The following is a 15487-nucleotide window of genomic DNA, read 5'->3' on the forward strand; positions in this document are numbered from 1 at the left end:
ATTACCTAAAAAAAAAGGCCATTTACCAATTTATGGCTTCCACCTACAGTTAAATATTGTTTCTCAAACCTGAATGCAGCTGGATGCAAAGTGTAAGGCTCACTTCCTGTCACCATACCTCTAAAGAGTACTGTCTGGCATGTATTCAAGATAATGAGTGGGACTGTATTTAATTAATTTCCATGCTCGCAACTCCTTTGGGGGAACTTCCACAGTCAGCACATACAATTAAGCAGGGAAATCCAGAAGTTATTATTATTTCTAAAATTCTCAAAAGGATGAGCTGTTGCAATTTCTCCAGAAGGTAAAGTAATATTATTGAACTTATGAGAACCTACCCTTCTACATGAATGCGCTGCGCTAAGAATCTATCAAAACATTCCTTGTTGAATGTGACACAAGTTGTTTTTTTACCGGTTCATGATCATTTCCCTAAAACTTCTCTGGTACCAAAAACACCACTTCCACATCTGCGGAATGTCAAACTTCTACATTTATGAAAAGGAATATTTGTTTAAAGTGTAATGATGATATTTTAGCTTCTACTTTAATCCCATATGTTTATCTCAATCATTTACTTCACTTTCTCTAAACTTATAAGTGAAGGATATCAGTGCAGTTTGCTTCTTGATTCACCATCTGTCAGAATATTTTGAATTGATTGGCTGCTTATCGTGCTCAGTAACTTCAGGGATTGGATTTTACGTTGCCCATGTGAAGCACATTTTCAGGAGGAGAAAGGGGCATATAAAGTAATTGTGTGGTTAGCTCCCAAGCTCTGACCCACCCTCAAGCTAATCCCTATAATAGGTTCGGGGGTTGGGCGTAAACTGGCAACTGGCCTGCTCTAAGTAAATAAATAATTAAAGGTGAATTAGACTGGCCAGCTCAAATAATAAGCGGTTTATGTCCAACTAAAGTTGCCATGGTTAGGCAGGAGTTGGTAGGTCATTCGTACAGGCTGCATAAATCCTAACAACCCCTTTCCCAAGGTCTGGAGTCCCGGCCAGCATTAAAAAAACCCAGGATGTAATTTGCTGGAGCTGCCATGATCCAATTTAGCCTGCTTGCAATGTGCATAGCTGTAGACCAGATTTAATTGGGATATGTGGGCTTCCAGCTGATTTTCATTGCTAGGGGATCAGTCCCTTTATATGCTCATAAATTGCTGCCAAAATGCCTTGAAATTCCCTTTCCTTAGCCTATGACTGAAACTTACGTAAACAAAATTTAGGCTTATATAATTGAAACCTCAGTGCTTTTTTAAGCAGTGGATGTACCTTAGGATCTTACGATGTATGCATCAAACAAAATGCTGATTTATGTCTTTACTTCTTTAAAGGCCAGTTAATGTGATGGAAACATGTTGTGTGCTGCTTTTTAAATGCAATTTATGTCATGTAGTGGTACAAAGCTGCATCAGGGAAGTGTGTGATTTAGATTTGGTTGCCACACCTGCATGAACAGGCATTTACTTTAGCAAAATATTGTACATTCAAATGAAGACACTGAGTGTTAGTGCCCTTTGTCTGGAAAAAAAAGCACAAAATCTAGTGGCATTGTAAAATTAGTACATTTCTATGCATTGTATAATTCTAAACGGAAAGAAGTAGCGTGACAGGTGAAGCCTGAGAAGGAGGATTTCCAGTTGTCTCTTATTTGTTAGAACTGTCCCACCCTAATATTCTCAAAGATTTTCTCAAAGCACAACAAAAGCTTTATAGAACGACACTGGAAACTCAGGCTACTTTGCAGAAGTTTTACATACTGTACATTGTCATGTCATTTTTTAAATAGAATAATTGTCTCTTTCTGTTAATCTGAATGCACAATACCCAGTACCAGAGGGCTTCTATTTATATCTACAAGATGCACATGTTTGGACTAGTGTCACTCTACCACAAAAGAATCCAACCCTATCTGTAACAAAATGCCTCAACCCCACCCTGGTCTACTCATAACAACTAAAGCTATGTTCTTCTAAGTTTCTGCGGTATAGTGGGCAGATTTTTATCCTTACTGAGGTGGTGACATGAGCATAATCAATTACAGTTTTTAGGTGCTGCCTGGTTTTCATTTGATTGAAATCAATTAATGAAATTAAATGCATTATATGAACACACCAGGGCAGTCAATAGTTTACACTCCTGAGATGATGATTTGGTGGGCTCCCAGCTAGGTGATGAATGCCAGACTTTATCACAGTACATTTCAAAGTCAACGCACTATTTCACAATCTATGTACATAGAAATCCGCGTCAAAAGATGTTTTAAAAAGTTTGATTCACCGACCATTATTTGTTACTGCCTGCATATCCTGCAAATTGCAAGCATGGCTGCTTGGATTCCTTACTTAACAAGTCATTCTTACAAAGATAATGTATGAAGTTAGATGTGGGTTGTGTGAATTATATCAAGCAAACAGTTTGTCTTATAGTTTGGATTTGATGTGTTTGCTAAAATCACCAAGTTAATACATTTTTTAAATATTCACTCAAGGAAGTCAACCTATGGTTTTGCGGTATTAGAGATATGTCATAAATAATCCTTCAAAAGTTTGCTTTATAAAACAAGATGTTTTTGGTCACCCTATCTAAATAGCCTGAAAGTGTTGTTGAGCTAAAGTTGTAAACCCCGACTTTTAATGTGGAAAAGAATGTAATATGTAATGTAAGAATTTATTCTTAAATTGATGAGATGACCCTGTCGTGCTCACCAGATGCAGGGAGAAATTCCACTTTTCCTTCTTTGCTAGATATAATGACATTCTAGATGCTTAATAAGTAAATAGATAAGTACTAGTATTGAGAACAGAATTAGGTCCAGAATTTTTGATGGAGTCAAAATGTTCACCCAATAACTTTGTTAGGACTGCAATGGAAGCTTCCATACATGGATGGGGTTTCCATTGTACTTCTAGAGAAACTAATGCTGGCAGAACAGGAAACACCTCCCAGAAAATTCTAAAGGTTATTTTTCAAATTTCACATGAAAGCTTTGATGGAATTGTGTTCTGTTTGATACTTTTGCTATAGGAGTGGCTTTACCAAATTTGTTGATGACAGCAAACTACATCAACCATGACTAAGTTAACTAAGTTTGAAAGTACTCTAAAAGTATGATCAATGGGATCAGAGTAATTCATATTTTTTGATGTAGGAATCAATGTAAAGTGACACAAATTACAAGAACTGAAGGTACACAATGAATAATTTCCATGCATCACAATTTACCAGCAGTGTCAAGCTAACATGAAGTTGAAAATGGCTGCTCAGATGACGGCGGTCCATCTTAAGTACCTCTAATTTCAATTAAAATACATTATTTAAGCTTGGTCAGCTTGTTTGTATGGGTACACTTGGAACCAGTGAGTACAATTTAAGACATTTACTTTAAAATATCAATGATTCATTGCAGATGACTCAAAAATTAAATCTGATCTAATTTTTCGTGTTTTATTCAATCGAGTTTTGGTCATTAAGAAAACGTTAACACAGATTTATCTTCTTGGGAATATACTTGTGTTGTATCAGGAGATTGAATGTACTTAAATTTAGAATGAATTTTACTGAGTCTTTAGAGGAAATAGACCTGATGGGTTCAATGACTTTTTTTAAATTTATATATCTTAAATGGATCAAAACTATTTAGAAAACCTAATTTCCCTCTAGAAAACTACAACATGTCTGCTTCCTAGCAATTATCCATTTATTTGTAGTGGCAGGTGTTCTGATTGCAGAGCTTGATAGAAACTTCTTAGGCTGGAGAATCCGTATACATCAAGTACGTGCATATAACAAATCTCATTCACCACTCACAGACTGCTTTTCGAAACAACAGTATTCTCAAGTACCAGCATCATTTTGATTCCAACCAGGACATAACATTCCCCCTACGGTCCAAACGGATTTTCTGACTGATTTCCCTTTCTACTTTATTAATAGATTCTATTGAAACAATTTGTAAAAAAAACTTTGATAAAGGTACACAGGATAACCTGAAATAGGAAAAGGCACTCCTGCCCATTCATTTGATTAGACCATGAATATGCTACTTTATCATGGCCTGTCCTAATTCAAACATTTCACCATCTTGCTCAAAACTAAACCAATCATAACTTCAAAATAATGAGTTAATCACATCCATTACAGAATTCTTTCAGAAATAGTTCTGTTCCTGTTTATTACATTGTTGTACTGTCAGCTGTTCAGGTGCCACCAAGCTTTATGAGCCAGCATTTATTGTCTTTCGTTTTCCACTGTACATATGGACTTAAACAAAGCCTTACCAATTGTTCAGAAAAGGAAATTAAAAAAAAAGATGACCAATAATTAATGAAAAGAGAGGTACATCTAGCTGAGAAAAGAGAAAATAAAATTAATTGAAACATTCATTGCACATGATGCATAATGTTGACAAAGACCATTATTTGCAGATAATGCTCTGCTTCAGTGAGTTTGATATGTAGAGCCAACCATTATCATCAGATTAGAATCAATATACATGGCATAAAAATATCCCTGTGCAACTTTACAGCTGGACGACAAGTTTTGGTCAATTCAGTCAGAAAAACAATGAACAGGGTCTTGTGGAGGCCACAAGGTTCTGTGGCCTCTCTCCTGGGGCCTCTTTTTAGAGAGGCCTTCAGACCAGTGTGGGCCTTTCCCCAGCACCACATTGAAGGAGGATCCAGGGACAAGTGAGTGATGGCAGGAAGGGGGTCACAAGTCGAGAGGGTCGGAATCTTTCAGTGGATACTTCTTGCCAATGCTGGGCCCTCAATCAGCCACCAAGTATTTCTGAATGAGAAACAGTCCTGTTCAGGAGCTCACAAACAAGCAAGCAATTTTTTTTTGTTGTGTTCCCTTCATGGTGAGTACCTGAGCCACTCCCACTGCCCTAGCAGGAGCAGTGGGATCAGACCCTCAAATGTATATTGATTACCCATTGATGGACCTCAATTGGCTGGCCACACATCTTCTTGCCCTGGATTTAATAAGGGTGGAGGCAGGAAGGTGGATGTGACCTCCAACCTAATAAATTCTCAAATGTCTCCCTTCCCCTATCCCCCTCACCCATCCTTCCACACCTACAATCCCACTCAGGATAAGGGAGGGCACAAAGTCTGTCCAAACTTTGTATCTCCAGAGCTTTATCTAGTTTTCATAAGATTAAGTTACATGATTTTCCCATTTCTTTGTTGACAAAGAAACACAATGAAAACTGTCCCAACTATTACACCTAGGTGCCTTAGGTTCTCATGACTAATCTCTAAAATATGTGGATAGAAAGAGAAAAAAAGTACCTAAACCAATTGATAATTTTCCTACCTTGGCAAGCTGTCTCCTGGTTAGCAGGTTGATATCCAGCAGCACAAGTACAAGCTCCAACAGGTACCATCCACTCCCCATCCCCGTTACAGTACAGTTTCAGGGGGACAGACAGTTCAATAGCATTACTGAGACAGATGCCAGGAGCAATCACAAGTGATGTAGGTTCTGCTCCAGTAACAGTTTCTGGAAAAACTGCAAAATTTGCGATCACAGATGGGCATTTCTTGTAGAACACACGCAGGGAAATGAGTGACATGCATGAGCCCAGGTCCTGAAATGCTAGGTAGAATCCATTCTTAGATAATGGGCCAAAGCTTCTGATCTTTGTGTTGACCCTACCAGTCTCCAGTTTGGAAAAACTCTCATCTGGTGCAATGGTGTCCACTTTTATGTATGGGTTCTCCATCCAGAAAGGAGTTGATGCTGTTGCTGAGTCTGTGTCAGACTCATAGTAAAATAAATTAAAAGTTTCCTTACAGGAACCTGGGATATTTGGTATGCTGTTGCAGTCCCGCACAGTGAATTTCATCTCCACATATACTCGCTGAACGTTTTTATGTTCAATGTAAGTAGTTCGAAGCCAGTTGTTCTGGTTCGCTTCCATCACATTACAGACCTGGTATGTGCGAATAGGATTTACTGCATCATCATATCCACTTACTTCTTCCCACTGAACAAAGAAAACAAAGAATAATTATTTTAAAAATCACTGTTATTTTACAAATAATACATTTAAATATTACTAAATGTATTAACTCTACAATTGTTGTACTGCGAGTAAATCTTCAAATTGTTTAGACATACTGATGGCATTATAGTCAGCAGTGTTATCAATTATATAAAAATAATACATTAATTACTGCTGCAATCCTTTCAGCATTGTTATTTTCATAACACCATTCAGATGCATGGGATCATAACTTGTCATACATATTTTAGTGCTATTTTGTTTAAATAAAATATGACCAAACATCCGACTTGATTTTCAGCCCACTGCACTGTTCCAGTGAAGCTTAACATAAGCCTGAGGAACAGCACTCTTTCTTTCATTTCCTCAGGTAACTATCTGTGTGAAGTTTGCACATTCTCCTCCACATTTGTGTGGGTTTCCTTTGGGTGCTCCGGTTTCCCCCCACAGTCCAAAGGTGTGCAGGTTAAGTGAATTGGCCATGCTAAATTGCCTCATAGTGTCCAGGGATGTGTAGGGTAGGTGGGTTAGCAATGGTAAGAAAAAATGCAGGGTTACGGGGACAGCGGGTTGGGTCTGGGTGGGGTGCCCTTTGAAGGATTAGTGTGGACCTGATGGGCCAAATGGCGTGCTTCCACATTGAAGGGATTCTATGATTCTGTGATTTAGACCTCCACAGCCTTCCAGACTTAACACTGCGTTCAACAATTCTAGAGTCTAATCTCTAAACCAGTTTGTCTACTTTGCATTTTTAAATATCGTTTTTGTTTGCAGTCAGCAGCAAACTTGCTCTGGTTACATCTTTCACTCCTTTGGGGAGAATGTTACAGGATGGGGACTGGGAGGAGATGGCTTGTTTCTCCAGAAAGAAAGGCAGTGGCCAGCTGGCAGACTGTTATGAAGCCCGCCCCTTAGCCATAAGCCCTGTGAGGAAGTGTGGAATCCCCACCCTTCAATGAGTGAATGTTCAACCTCTCGAGCTGTCAACCAATCAGATCAGCAGTTAGCCCCCATGGCAACACTACTCAGTAGTGGATGGTGCCTGGATCACAGCAGGTCAGGATGATGGTCCCAATGGATCCCAAGATTTGGGCAAGTTGACAGCATTGAGATGAAGGGTTTAAGCATCATAGAAAGTTGGGGAAAGGGGTAGGTTTTAAAATGCAGGTGCAGAGAAAGGAAGTGGAGGGGGTCATTACTATCTTCTATGGGGTGCCCTGATGGGAAAAGGGTGCCCTTTGAAGATAGTACTCTCTTCTTTCTTGGCCTTTCTAAGAAAAATTGAGTGAGATGCACATTCTTGCTCATTTGCTTAATCCAATTGTTATTAGGCATGGGCATGATAATATTGGGGTCATTTGGCCCTTATTTATTTACTTGTGGCAAACAGTCTGCTGATTGTGGCACGTGCCCAGTCATCCACACTATGCTGTTACCCCTTTCCCCTGTACTATGGGGGTCAGGTCAAGAGTGGGGAGATGGTAGACTGGTTATCCACTCTAAGCACTAGGTATTCCCCTCCAACTGAAAATGCACTCGGCAGGGACACATTAAATCAAGCCTTTTAATATTTTTCTTGCACCATCACCTATCTCATTGGCCCTGAGAGACTAAAGCTTCTGTTACTCTTTGTTTCCTATCTTTCACTTTATCACATACCTGTTGAATTCATCGTAACACTCTTTACGCAAAACCTCATTCACCTTTAACTTTCCCGTTCCAACCAAAAATCATAAACAATAACTAATTTTCTCCCTCCACAAATGCTCCCAAACCTGTTGAGTACTGTATTACCAGCATTTTCTGCTTTTGTTTCTGATTTCCACCAATTGCAATATTCTGCTTCTTCACTGGTATCCAACACAATATTTAACCCACCTGCAACATTTTAAATAAACACCTTTCTATTAACAGAACTGCCACATGTACAAGAAATTCCAGTGCAAATTGATGTAATCTTTACTGATTGACTTCCAAGAACACAGGTTGACATTTGAAGCTACTGGTTTAGGTAAACTGAAATCAACTGTGAAGATTTGTTTTCTAAAATGTGATTATAGATGTCTAGGCTGCTAGATTTACTAAGTAGTTAATAGCTGCTAAAGGTCATAGGTCCTATCAAGTCTAGTCATGTCAATATAATGCCCAAGGCTGCTTTCTCTTTTAAAATAGCCAGACTATACTCTGGAGCCTCGACTGAAACTTAGTGAGCAGAAATGTTTCAAAGGTGTCACGAATATTATTGGTTGGCATATTGAATGTCACTGTAGTTTACAACATGCATAAGCAATATTTAAGCATTAATTACTCACTAATTTAGCTCTTCTAATCATCAAAACAGCTTCAAAGAATCTAATTCTGTTTGAACTTTTCTCTGATTTGTGAAGTAATTTAAATTAAGTAATCATCATTGTGCGGTCCCACCATGCAGTTGATTGTGCTTTTCTCAAAGTAAAATAACATCAGAGTGGAGAAACATTGTAAAAATGATTCTAATCATTAGGTTCAGTTAAGGCAATTGGAAGAGGAAGATGGCATGGCATATAATTCCATCACAACATTTGCAACTGGATCAGGTATGATCAATAAGCAAAACTGCCTCTTCTTGTTTCACTTCATACCAACTAATGTTTATATTTAAAAACTATTGCAAACAAATCTTAAGCAACTTTTGTGGTTGCTGTAATTACTTAATGCTGTAAGCTTCCAAAAGATTGGTAACCACAATCTGTTCAAAACAATTCATAGTTATGTTTGTACATATATTTAAATTGAAGAAGTGCCTTAATAATTTATGAACATTGATTCAGCAAAGATAATTACATCTGAGAAAGGTGTCTTGGTGCACTTATCCAAACATTGTCTGTCTGGGACTTCTACATAAAAGCGTGTCCCTTGAGAATTGTTCAAGATGAGTTACTGAAAGTAAAATGAACTTAAACTCAAGACTTAGTTTCTGATGAAAATGTTCAGTTTTATTACATGGAAATATTGTCCATGCATGGTGTGATATAAAAAGACCATATGATTGAACAGTGGGAAATATACGCTTCGCACATGTAAGATTACACTCAGTTTGAATACAGAAGTTTTTTTCCCCTTAATCGTTGTTGTATTAGAAGCTGCAAGGATTTTTAAAAGATTAGGTGATATTTTCATGCAACGCCCAATCTTTTTTCTTCTATTCAGAAGCTGCACACCTGTTCAAACATTCCTCCTCATATTACCACTGACAGAGATAAAACATTCTGAACCCTATTTCATTAAGGCTGAGGAGCAAGAGCACGGGGTATGTCTTCGTAGGTCCCTGGTACAGATTTCTTGATCAGACAGTTGATCAGACTTTTGAAAAAAAGAACGAAAGGATTCCCTTCCACCCTCCACCAGGCACCACCACTTCTGTGGGAGCCACAAGGCAATCCTGCACAGGTTTCCTGTTGTGCTCCTTGCACTGGGGGGCGGGGATGCATGGACATTCCCACAACAAACATCATCAGGACGGATGCAGGAACGTAGCCAGAGTCTCATCTGCCTGACTAAATGTCCAACCATCATCACATTTACAGTGAAGGAGGGCATTAAATTCTGCTCCCAGAATGCATTCTGAGTGAACCAATCTATTCTCAACTTGGATTAGATTTTGCAGCCTGCTACAGTAATCAAACACCATTTGTACTTGGCATACTTTGGTCAGGTTTTTGATTGTTTTGATGATGTGAAACAATTTTTAAATGTTGTGTGACACAAATATCCACCATGCAATTTTGTGGAGCCTTAACTCAAATAAAACTCTGATTTAGGAGAATTTTGATCTTGACAACTTAGTTGTTTATGTATCAGGATTTAACCGTATTTAACAATCCTTCCAATTAATTTCCACATTTGCAAACAAACCGTTCATTTATTTACGATTGCCCTGTTCTTTACCATTTTTACTGACATGTACTGTCATTTTGATTAACTACTTGGCACGGAATAGCTAATTCCATGTTGCCTGATATGATTTAATGACAGGTTGTAATTGTCCACTGTTTGCAAATGTTAGGCATCTTGACTGAATTTTTGACTCTGAAGCTATGCAAACAATACCACTTCCAGAATTTGGTGCATAATTCAAAGACTAGAAAAAAGGACTGGCTTGTCATATTAAATTCATCATTAATTATCTATAAAGGGGATCTGTACCCAAACATACTGCATGGACAGACTAGGGGGTTGAACCACAAGCCTGAAAAGTAAATTACTCCATTTTTCTTTTATTTATTTATTCTTTTATTTATTTAAATAGTGGAAATTTGAGCAGGTTTAATTACAGCGGTATACTCTGACTTGTGCACACACCTGGGCTCAGGTCAGTGAAAAACTTTCCTCCCAACATTTGCTGTGCTACTGACTCAAAATGCTACTTTAATTAGTGAGCAAAGTTTTGAAAGTAACCAACACTCCTTCTTTATTTAGCACTGTATCATATTGAAATATCCAATGTTTTTCTACTAATGAAGTGGTGTGAGAAGTTAATCTAGCCAGATGTAGAAGTAATTATTCATCTGCAGGATCCTACAACCATTAATGGGCTGAACATACAGATACTTTGTTTTTAACATTTTTGGTTATCCAGGATATGATTACTGTTCTTTGCACAGAGTTAAAATATGTTTTAGCAATTTCAATGGATGGAGCCTCAGTTTAACATCTTGTCTAAAGGGCAGCAGGTCCATTAATACCCTGTTGCCTTAGCACCGTAACAATAAGTCCTGACCTCAAAGGTCAACTCCGTTTGCTGTCCACAAACATTGTCTGATCTGCTGAGTATTTTCAGTATTTTCTGCTATGATTCCCTCCTTACCTCATTGGAATATCAGCCTGAGAGATCACCTCTGTGGACTACAGGTTTTTTAAAATTATTATTATTTTAATTTTGTTTGTCAATAATGTGCTGTGTAAACTTTCCTTACCCCAGAATCTGGGTATGCAGTCCATCCCAATTCAGCTGTTGCCAATCTTGAATCCATAAGAGTCTCTGTGGACCAAAATTGAGGTAAAAATCAATGTATAATCTAAAACTAAAAATCTTGCGATAAAATAGAAAACAGCATTACATATTCACAGATCAGAAGAATAAAACAGAACAAACTTCCATTGCTGCTTCTTCGTGCCTATACTCAGAAATATAGCTGCTGTATACAATGTGACATGTCTGTGGTCTTCAGCTTTTATAACCTGAATATTTGATTCACCCATGAAGAAGCAACTAGGCAAAAGGTGTATTTCCTTTCTTTGGAACCAATGGTTTGTGTTTTATCCACAGAATTTTTTGATTTATGCAGAATACAACCTGGGGGTCTCAGCATATAAATCTGCACTTTACAAGACAAAGGTTAAGGAAACCAGGGGCACAAATTGCTTAGGAGGGAGGATAGGGTCAAAAGCGCAGAGGGTTTTAAAATGGATCAGGGTAATTCACATTAAAGAGGCCCTGCAGCAGAAGAAGACTGTTACAAATCAGTGAAATAGGGGATGATTTCTATAGCCACATATGATGAAGAACAGCTGCTCAGCAGCTTGACTATTATAAAGGGCTACTGCAAACTTAAATCTATACAGGTAAATAGATTCCTCAAAATATACTTCAAGCTTAAATTGCAGTGTTGTCCATACAGAGGACATAAAATGACAAGTGGACACAAGATTATAAGTGAAGGTAGTTCATTGGACTGTAAAGACACTGTAGGAGTCTGGTTTTAGTTTATTATTTATTCGACATACGCAAAATTGAACTTGCTTCAAAAATTAAGGAGACCAAAAATTATCAAAATTTGCTTATAGTATCAGTTTGGAATTATGGGAAAATATCAACAGGAAGCCCAAAGAAGCAGAAATGAACTAGCTGGATGGATAGATATAGATGACAAATGGAATCTAATTTAGAGAAATGTTTGGTAATACAGTTTGGAAGTAAGAATAGGCAATGGAAATGGCCTCTTAATTGTAAGGTTTTGAAGTATGAAGAAATCTTGATCCATCGACACACTGGTCATGATAGGTGATGCAAGTAAATACGGCCATAAAAAGTCAGTTTAAATTATTGGCATTGCATCAGCAGGCACATAAAATAAGAAATAACAAGTAAAAGAGAGTAATATAACTCATGTTCAAAATCATACTAACATTTGCCATGGAAAATTTTGGGCATACTATTGGAAAAAGGACTTAAAAGCAATGGAATGTAAAATGCTAATATGCATTCATCATTTGTGTTTAAGTGGGACTAATATCTTTTACAGTATTCAAAATATTAAAAGAATTGGGGCCAAATTTTGCAACAATATCTGAGTTCCATTGAGTTTTTGGAAGGTTTTTCACTGTGAGGCCAAGCAGGTTTACCAACCATATCTTACCAAACTCATCCCATTATCCATCTCCGCTGCCCCACAGCATCAATCACTTCCAATTCCAACCCTGTTTTAACAAATGCCGTTCTCAGAATATCTCACCACTCAGTGGAAATCTGCCAGAAAGACCAGAATCTGTGCCATCTTTAAAAGTTCACTGTGCACCCACAAAAGCTGTGGCATTCCTAAGCTGACCTGCTTGGTCCAGGACGTTTCCAGAATATTTCAGAGAAGGCAACTCTCCAACATAGACTTGGAGGTGCTGGTCAAGAGGGTGGTGCAAAGGAGAGGAGCCCTCTTCCCACAGGACCAGCAAAGGAATCCATGGTACCAGCTCCTGACAGCCTGGTCCAGGGTCACCACCCAGTTCAGCACTGTTTCCATGGTGCACAGCCAGCTGTGCCTAAAGAAGGACAGCTGCTCTACCAGGGTTAAGTGCCAGATGCTTCATTCTGCTATGTCATCTTCAATCTATTTCTGATACTGTAGCCTCCCCCACGAAGGCTCATGCTCTGCCACTCTCACTGGTGTCTGCTACATGTTCATTCATCAGTGCTCCCTCCAGGCCTCCCAATCTCCCCTACCACTAATCCTACAAGGCCTCTGCACCTTTCCACCAACTGCACCAGCAGGCACTTCACCCAATTTGTCCCTTTCTCTCTTTGCAGGAGAGGTGGACATGCCTGCACTCCATCGCCCCAGCCACTGGTCCACATGACTAATGGCTCACACATAGACCCTTCAGAATTCTCCACTCAGGACACTCCTGAGGTGGCCATGCCTTCTACCTCCAGCCTGCCTTCCCACCTTCAAACCCTGGAAATTCACACTAAGGAAGGTCAATTTGCAAGTGGCAAGAACACCCTCAGCACGTTCGGCCCACCTAGACACGCTGGTCTGTGTCTGTGAAGTTCATTGGTCTGTTTGCTTGTAATGGTGTTCCTTTTAAAGGACCTCACATTATTGGACTTTGTATCCACAAGGACTATCCAGTAGTCACTTATGATACTGTCAAAACAGGGATGCATCTGCAACCAGCAGATTGGTATTGATGAGGTAAACTATGTTTTTCCCATTTATTCACTCCCTCGCCATCTGCTGCAGATTCAGCCTAGCAGCTAAATCATTTAGGACTCGGCCTTCAAAGATCAAGACACTTACCTTGTCTACTCTAAGAGAGCCATTTACTTCCTCATTGTGTACTTTTGACTTCCAACACAATGGAACGTGACAGTGACAGCTCCTCTGCAATTGGCTTGCAGCCTTCGCCACAGAATGTCATTGAGCTTCTTGCCCCTTTGTCTCTTTGGATGAACCCAAAGGACTGACCTTCACCCATCCCCTTGAGCTGACAACCCCAGACCAAAAATGCCTATAGCCCTGACTGGTGGCTGTACATCTCCCTGACCATGTTCACCCTACCTTCCTAACTGACTATTATGGAGCTCAGGACTGCTCATGACCTACCTCCCAGACTGCAGAGGCATGGAATCCATACAGTGCAGAGAAAGTCTTTACCAACCCTACAAAGAGAATGCCATCTAGCCCCAGCTCCCCACCCTTTCTGTGTAACCCTACACTTACAATGGCTAACCCACTGAGCCTGCACACCCCTGGACACTATGGGGCAATTTAGCATGGCCAATCCACTAAACCTGCACATCTTTGGCCTGTGGGAGGAAACTGGAGCACCCGAAAGAAACCCACACAGGCATGGGGAAAACGTGTAGACTCCATGCAGACAGTCACCCAAGGCCAGAATCGAACCCAGGTCCCTGGCAGTGCGATAACCACTGAGCCACCATGCCACCACAGACTGTGCTGGCCAGATGCCTAACCATGGCCAATCCCTTGAACTTGTATCAGAGGCTGCCCTTGACTTACTTCACTGGGAGTCCCTGAATGACAGGTGCCTCCCTGGACTTCCCTGAGAACCAAGACTTTGAGACACAGCTGCTTGCTTGAGCACATGTAGCGTGTTTGCAGCAAAAATACTGGCATATGGTGTAGCACCATTCCAAAGAGCAAGGTGTCTGCTCCCTTGACTGAGGACTGCTGCCAGCAAGGCAAGCTGCCTGGTTGTGTGAGTGTATTAATTGGCACAGCAAGGTAGAGCAGGGCATGGATACTGTGAGCATGCAGGCAGGTGCTCAGTCAGGGTTAAGTAACAAGCAAGCAGCCCTGAGATGCAATCTAACCCAATTCTTCAGCTGGGTCCCTGTCCCTATGCATTAGTATGTAAGAGAGGTGTCATGATGACTGTGAAGGTTTGGCAAATGCTGGTTACCAACATTTGTGGATGAGGGGCGGGGGTGGCTGTGTCCATGGGTTGTGTGCTGAGAAGCTGTTTGATTCTACATGACATGGAGGTTATTTACAGCAAGCAATGAGCTGAAGTCACCAAGTACATGCTCTATTTTCCATGTCAAGTTTTCTTGACATCTAACTTGTTTGGCCCATTTGTTAAGATAAGAAGCTGAATATTAATGAGGTGAGTTGGGCTGTTAACAAGGTGTTTAACAAGTAATAATCCCCCTTCAATGGAACTCACTATTACCTCACTAGCTTGTCAAAAGCATAACAGATGGAGTGAGATTCCTCTGATGTTGAGATCAACCTCACTGGATTTCTCATCCAATTCTGTCACAAATCTCACAATAACTGAGATCACTGAGACCTCTACAAGATTCCAGCAAAGTTTTCTATTGATCAGTGAGACTGTGATAAGAGATAATTTTTAAAACAAAAAAAGAGGCATTTTAAAGCAAAATAAAGTTAGAAAACATAGATAATGGTTAGAATGTGGTATTCTTCTACATAAAGTTTTATTGAAATTATAGCTCAGAAGGGAGCTATTTTGTGGGTAGATGAAACCTTGCTTTTTCCTTTCTTCAATTGACAATTGCTCCAACAATGAAATGTTTATCTAAAATTATATGCTCATATCTGTATGACCTTTTGATTAAGAGGCAACAGTACTACCAGTTGAGCCAGATGGAAAGGAGAATATTAAAGAGTATGGTGAGTGAGTAGGTTACTGGATTATGTTACGCAACAATGCGGAAAAATATCAA

At 39.5% G+C, this 15487-nt stretch overlaps 1 protein-coding gene across 4 annotated transcripts in view; it reads right to left on the reverse strand.

The window, feature by feature from the left end:
• Nucleotides 1–15487, reverse strand: part of LOC109934363 (ephrin type-B receptor 3) — an 88048-nt gene that overhangs the window by 53490 nt on the left and 19071 nt on the right. For all 4 annotated transcript variants that reach the window (XM_020533170.2, XM_020533169.2, XM_048604276.1 and 1 more), the window contains exons 2-3: nucleotides 10977–11041; nucleotides 5331–6003 (exon numbers count right to left, since the gene is read on the reverse strand). In XM_020533170.2, coding sequence (XP_020388759.1) covers nucleotides 5331–6003; nucleotides 10977–11041 — 738 coding nt within the window. The remainder of the gene's footprint in view (nucleotides 1–5330; nucleotides 6004–10976; nucleotides 11042–15487) is intronic.

Source organism: Rhincodon typus, chromosome 13 (assembly GCF_021869965.1).
Source record: "Rhincodon typus isolate 14 chromosome 13, sRhiTyp1.1, whole genome shotgun sequence".
NCBI lineage: Eukaryota > Metazoa > Chordata > Chondrichthyes > Orectolobiformes > Rhincodontidae > Rhincodon > Rhincodon typus.